Consider the following 6,945-nt stretch of genomic DNA (forward strand, 5'->3'; position numbering starts at 1 on the left):
CCATAGAGACAGGTGTGTGTGAGTGTGTGTGTGTGAGTGTGTGTGTGAGAGTGTGTGTACCTGGTTTTCTATTCAGGTGGGGACTTAAACCTGAATACACACAGACTCATGGGGACTCGTGTCATGGGTAAACAAGCTAATAAATCATACAGAATGAAGTTTTTTGAAAATCTAAAAATGCCTGTAGTCTCCTGTAAGGGGTAGGTTTAGGTGTAGGGTTGGTGTAGGACAATAGAATATACGGTCTGTACAGTAGAAGAAACATTACACCTATGGAGAGTCCCCACAAGGATAGCAAACCAGACGTGTGTGAGCGTGTGTGTGTGTGTGTGTGTGTGTGCTTCATGACTGTGATCAGGAGCTCAGTGCATAATTTCCTCACTCTCTCTGTGAAAGAGCTCTTTGTGTGCAACTGTAAAGCTGCAGAAATTCACACGAATGTTCCTATTTAACCGGGTTAAAGGTCGAGTCAGTCCTCAGTCACACACGCAGATCTTCATGTCATATTCTCTTACTGCTGTTCACACACACAGTCGTGTTATGGATCAGAATAATCTCAGTTTCTCTCATTTTCAGGTTCAACTATAATTTTACGCCGCAGGTTCTCTGCGTCTCAGTTCTGGGACGAGTGTCGGGCTCACAGTGTGACGGTGATTCAGTACATCGGCGAGGTTCTGCGCTATCTGTGCAACACACCACAGGTACAAATCATCAACACACACCAAACCAAAGCAGCTACAGCAGACTCAAACGCTTCAGCGCGTGACAGTGAGTGTTAGTTTACATCAGAGTATAGTAGGTTATTAATATGGCGTACACTAGTTTACAGTTGTGTTTATGTCAGCTGACTCAAACACTGAGCAGATTTAGAGTGTTGGCAGTTCAGCGCGGTCACTGAGGCCATGCGTGTGTGTGTGTGTGTGTGTGTGTGTGTGTGTGTGTACCTGTTTTTCTATTCAGGTGGGGACTTTAACCTGAATACACACAGACTCATGGGGACTCGTGTCACGGGTAAACAAGCTAATAAATCACACAGAATGAAGTTTTTTGAAAATCTAAAAATGCCTGTAGTCTCCTGTAAGGGGTAGGTTTAGGTGTAGGGTTGGTGTAGGACAATAGAATATACGGTCTGTACAGTAGAAAAACCATTACACCTATGGAGAGTCCCCACAAGGATGGAAAACCAGACGTGTGTGTGTGTGTGTGTGTGTGTTGTACAGCTGTTACTCTCTGAAAACTGATCCCAGCACAGCTGGTTCTTTTAAATAGCACTATCTATCTGGAGGAGTCGGTGTGTCGCTTGCTCTCTTCACTAGAGTCACTGTCTTGTTTGAGATCAGATTTCCGGTTTGGGTGTTTTATTTTCTGACCGTTGAGGTTTCGTAGGTAAATTGTGAATATTCTTACTTTGGTCATTGAAACTGGATCCTGAAGAGCACATGAGCTCATGTGACGGAGCCGTCGGCCAATCGGAGTGTCTGTTAAGGGCGGGCGCTGATCTCGGAATAGCTGCTGGCCTTTACTTGAAATGCCGCAGTGAAAGCGATCTGAATGCATCACGTCACGAGGAGATCACGTTTTATTCCATTCGTGGTGCATTGAACTGGAAATTCCAGAACAAGTGTTTAAAGGGGTCATATGATGCGATTTCAAGTTTTCATTTGTCTTTGAAGTGTTTTAAGCTGTTTGTGCATATATAAGATGTAAAGTTGCAAAGACTAAAGTCTTAAACCCAAAGAGATATTCTTTATAAAAGTTAAGACTCATCCACGCCTTCCACACACCCCACATGTCTACGTCACTGTGTGGGAAGATTTGCAGAACGCCGCACAAATGTTTACGCAAAGAAAGAATGCGTAACTTTTATTCTCGCTGTAGTATTGTTGTTGTGGAGACCCTGTGTGTTTCCAAATATGGTGAGGGGCGTAACATTTCCGTCACATGCTTGAGGTATTCAGCCAAACACAGCGCACTGGATAGCTGGCCAATCAGAGCACAGCGTGCTTTTCAGAACGATGTAAAAACGATTCGTAAAAATGCCGCGTTTCAGAAAGGCGGGGCAGAGAGGAGCAACAATAATGTATGGTATGTGGAAAATATTGTGCTTTTTGAACCTTAAACCGCGTAAAAAACATTGCTTTACACCAAATACACAAAATAATGTTATTTTTAGCATCATCATATGACCCCTTTAAACTGATCTGACCGTGTGCAGGAATCACATCATCTATAATCTGTCATGAATCGATGTGATTCTCAGTAACACACAGACATTCGCTGCAGTGTTGTTTGTGATTGATTGCGCTTGTGTTTTCTAGAGAGAGAGCGATAAGCAGCATGCTGTGCGTTTGGCTGTCGGGAACGGGCTGCGCTCAGATGTCTGGAGGGAATTCCTCAAGCGCTTCGGTCATATCGAAATCAGAGAGTTTTACGCCTCCACGGAGGGAAACGTGGGATTCGTGAACTATGCTGGAAAGATCGGCGCTGTCGGACGGGTCAGCTTTCTGCACAAAGTAAGATGTATGACTGGAGTCACGTGACTTGCGCTGTGCTTCCACCGAAAGCTCTGATCCTCAGTGTGTTTGTCTCTGGTCACACAGAAACTGTTCCCCTACGCCATCATTCAGTACGACACGGAGCGGGACGAGCCACTCAGAGACTCTAGAGGCCTGTGTGTCGAGGTGCCTAAAGGTCAGAGGTCACACACGGAAACATGAAACTCACTCCTCGAGAGTCCCATATAAAGAACAGCTCTTCATGTTACAAACCGACGACTGACTTTATTCGTCCTGACAGACTGAGCTCATCAATCACTTCTTCTGATGATCCAAACTACTGTGTGTTTCAACACCTTAAAGTCTCTCTGGCTGAACATCTGTGTGTGTGTGTGTGTGTGTGTGTGTGTGTGTGTGTGTGTTTCCAGGGCAGACAGGGCTGATGGTGTCCAAGATTACAGAAATCGCTCCTTTCGTTGGTTATGCACAAAATGAACAGCAAACAGAAAAGAAGAGGCTGCGCAATGTTTTTAAGCATGGCGATGTTTATTTTAACAGTGGTGATCTGCTGAAGATCGATCATGACAACTTCATGTACTTCCAGGATCGAGTGGGAGACACATTCAGGTATTTCCTTGACATCATGCTGTCTGAGATCAGATGAACTGAATCTGTGAGGTGATTGGTGGAGGCTGGTGGAGGCTGATGTGAATCTGTGAGGTGATTGGTGGAGGCTGATGTGAATCTGTGAGGTGATTGGTGGAGGCTGATTGGTGGAGGCTGATGTGAAACTGTGAGGTGATTGGTGGAGGCTGATTGGTGGAGGCTGATGTGAATCTGTGAGGTGATTGGTGGAGGCTGATGTGAATCTGTGAGGTGATTGGTGTAGGCTAAAGTGAATCTGTGTAGTGATTGGTGGAGGCTGATGTTAATGTGAATCTGTGCAGGTGGAAAGGAGAGAATGTGGCCACCACTGAAGTCTCTGACATCATCAGCATGCTTGACTTTGTCGAAGAGGCTAACGTTTACGGAGTTCAGGTTCCAGGTTTGCTGAATCCACTTTTGTTCTGAATGTTGTTTTTCACATGTGACATCACTGGCGTTCATTTATACAGTTGAAGTCAAAAGTTTACATCCCCCTTGCAGAATCTTCAAAATGTTAATTATTTTACCAAAATAAGAGGGATCATACATATATATTTTTTAAATGAAGTTACGAGCATGATAGAACTCGGTGCTAGACAAAAAGTGGTGAGTGTGTGGATTCCAAACTAAACACCTCTGATTGGCCATTGCGTTGTAGAAATCGATAAACATGTCTGTGATTGGCTACTTTGCTCCCCTCTGTGAAAATGCATTGTAAAATAATTTGACGCTTTCCAAATCTATTTCGTTATGCTATTATTACAAAGAAAACAGATCCTAGACCAGGAGTTATGGGCAGCTTTTCTATCTAAAAGCAATCAGTTAGACTATTATACAAGCTAAACTAAAGTCCGGCCGCTCCCTCGGTCCAGACGGGGGGCACAGGGATGTCCGTGGGGGGGGCAAAGCCAAAGTGTTTGTCCTGAACAGTTAAACTGCCCGCTGTCTGATCTTGAGAAAAATCCTTCAGGTCCCACAAATTCTGCGTTTTTTCAGCATTTTTGTGTATTTGAACCCTTACCAACTCATATGCAGCTATTACAGAAGGTTCAAACGCTCACTGATGCTCCAGAAGGAAAAAACATGCATTAAGAGCCAGAGCGTGAAAATTATTTGAACAGAATGGAGATGTGTACATTTTTCTTATTATGCCTAAATAATTTTTTTTTTCATTTAGTACTGCCCTTCAGAAGATAATCATACAGTCATTGTTGGAAAGTGTTCAAATACTCAAAAATGCTGGAAAACCAAAGAATTTGTGGAACCTGAGGGATTTTTCTGAAGAACAGCAGGAAGTTTAACTATTCAGGACAAACAAGGGACTCATGAACAACTATCACTAAACAAAAAAACACAGCTGTGGACAGTGGTGGGAATAACGGCGTTATAAATAAACGGCGTTACTAACGGCGTTATTTTTTCAGTAACGAGTAATCAAACGAATGACTGTTTCCCCCTTTACAACGCCGTTACCGTTACTGACAATAAAATGCAGCGTTACTAAAATGTATAATATTATTATCGTTTTATTTTTCATTTTATCTGAATGGACAGTGTAGCTGTATTTGACGTAAACTCTAGTGTGAAGGCGCACAGCTCGGCATCGCTTTGTCTCACACGAGCAAAGAAAGATACAGAACAAGATAGTTTTTCATAACATGCAGAATTGACGCGCTACATGTAAATATATTCTTTGTTGCATTTTCCTGTCAAAATAACGGAGTTAACTGGGTTCTCTGATAGTGGGCGGAACTAATGTGCAAATGACAATCTCATTGGCTGGCGCTCACCTATTATCATCCCTGTTTTGATTTCAGCAAATCGATTCAAGCGAACGCAGACAACGTGATTAATATTCATGAACCCAGCAGCTCATTAATCCTTAGTGCGTTTTATATTGTTATTATTAGTAGAATTCGTAGTAGTTTTGTTATCTTATCAGTATTATTTTTAGGGTTTTTTTTTCCTTTTTTTAATCGAAACACTAAATGACAAACAATATCTTAAGCACCACCACCAGTCCTAAGTTCAGTCAACATGACAAATAATTACTAAAGTTCTATCATCATATAATGCTAAATTATCATAATATCAGATTATAATGCTTGACTGACTGATACTAAGTGTCAGATATAAAAAAAAAAAAAAGAAAACCTGTGCCATTTTACAAACATAAGCTTTATATATATATAATTGCTTCATACTATTTACAATAATATATTGAATTTGATAGGTGTCTCTCACATTGTCCCACAGAAATATTAAAATAGATTAGTGTACAATGTTTTATAATAATAATTAATTCTATTTAGTGTCCATTTCATTCATTTAATATTGGGGGCATCCAAGTTATTTGACATTTGAATAAAAAAAAAAAAAGTAACGCAATAGTTACTTTCCCTCAGTTACTATTTGTGAGAAGTAACTAGTAACTATAACAAATTACTTTTTTAAATTAACGTGCCCAACACTGTGGATCATTCAGGGAACAACACAGTATTAAGAATCAAGTGTATGTAAACTTTTATAATTATAATAATAGACTATATGTAAATGTCTTTTATGTGAAATATCTTATTCAGGTAAGTACTAAATAAAAAAGAACATGCATTTTTTATGATTTCTCTTATTTTGGTAAAATAATTAACATTTTGCAGATTCTGCAAGGGGGATGTAAACTTTTGACTTCAACTGTGTGTTTGCGAAGGTCACGAGGGACGGATCGGAATGGCTGCAGTAAAACTGATGGACGGAACAGAGTTTGAGAGCAAGAAAACATTTGACCACGTCTGCCGGTTCCTGCCTGTTTACGCTCGACCTCGTTTCATACGCATTCAGGTAAAAGTCAGACGATAAACCCGTATTTAAAGGGTCGGTCCTGGTCTCCTGCACATGTTATGTGATGTTTCTCTCCAGAGCTCGATGGACGTCACTGCCACCTTCAAACAGCTGAAGCTGAAGCTGGTGGAGGCCGGATTCAACCCCAGCATGACGTCTGATTCGCTGTACTTTCTGTGTGAGCGAGAGCGGACCTACATCTCACTGACCCCCTCCATCTACCAGCAGATCCTGTCTCACAGCATCAAACTCTGACTTCTCTCCTGCGATAGTTCTGCTGCTGTTGTTTAGCTGAACAATCTCTAAAAATATTTTACTGAAGTATTTAGGATGCACTGATACAGCAAATGTGGAAACTCTTTTTTGCAATCCTGATCAGTGTCACATTTTGGTGACTGAGTCTTATGAGCTGTTACATACATACAGAATAAAGCTTGTGTCATGTTGTGTCAAAAACATTTCAACACAAATTTATCATCACATGGAATCTATGAACTCCATGTGATCTATGATTCTTGAAGATTTTCCTTATGCTAGTATGCAATAATTTTATATGAATCTCACATGAATCTTGCCTTTGAAATAAAAGTGTGGTGAACTGGTTAAAATAGCCTAGATATTGAATTAAAGGTTTCTTTTAATGAATTAATGTTTCATTTATTTATTTGATTTAAGTGCTAATAGGCCTAACTGATTGAATCACTTGGAGTTCTGTTTCTGCAAATTAAAGAAGTGTGAAGTTGATGTAGAATCGGATGTGTATCAGCTGTTTGACCGCCAGAGGGCCGAGAAAAGCTCAAAAGCTTAGTTTTGCCTCTAAACTCATCCATTTCAATAAGATATGCTGTGAAATATGTTATTTGTGAGCAGTTCAAGTGGAAGTCTTACTACACTCATTAGGTGAGGAGGCACTAGAGATTTGACATTGCAAAAGAAGCACCAGAAGAAGTGAATGTAGACAGAATTT

General features: G+C 40.7%; 1 protein-coding gene across 1 annotated transcript in view; it reads left to right on the forward strand.

Annotated features, from left to right (window-relative positions):
• The window catches only part of zgc:158482 (uncharacterized protein LOC100009650 homolog), a 17,125-nt gene extending 10,502 nt beyond the window's left edge, over positions 1-6,623 (forward strand). The window contains exons 3-10 of the mRNA XM_058752351.1: positions 1-12; positions 577-701; positions 2,319-2,513; positions 2,601-2,691; positions 2,924-3,122; positions 3,443-3,540; positions 5,848-5,978; positions 6,057-6,623. The exon at positions 1-12 is cut by the window's left edge and continues 147 nt beyond it. Coding sequence (XP_058608334.1) covers positions 1-12; positions 577-701; positions 2,319-2,513; positions 2,601-2,691; positions 2,924-3,122; positions 3,443-3,540; positions 5,848-5,978; positions 6,057-6,233 — 1,028 coding nt within the window. The 3' untranslated portion in view covers positions 6,234-6,623. The remainder of the gene's footprint in view (positions 13-576; positions 702-2,318; positions 2,514-2,600; positions 2,692-2,923; positions 3,123-3,442; positions 3,541-5,847; positions 5,979-6,056) is intronic.
• The last annotated feature ends 322 nt before the right edge of the window (positions 6,624-6,945 follow it).

The sequence above is a fragment of the Onychostoma macrolepis genome, chromosome 18, assembly GCF_012432095.1.
Source record: "Onychostoma macrolepis isolate SWU-2019 chromosome 18, ASM1243209v1, whole genome shotgun sequence".
Taxonomy (NCBI): domain Eukaryota; kingdom Metazoa; phylum Chordata; class Actinopteri; order Cypriniformes; family Cyprinidae; genus Onychostoma; species Onychostoma macrolepis.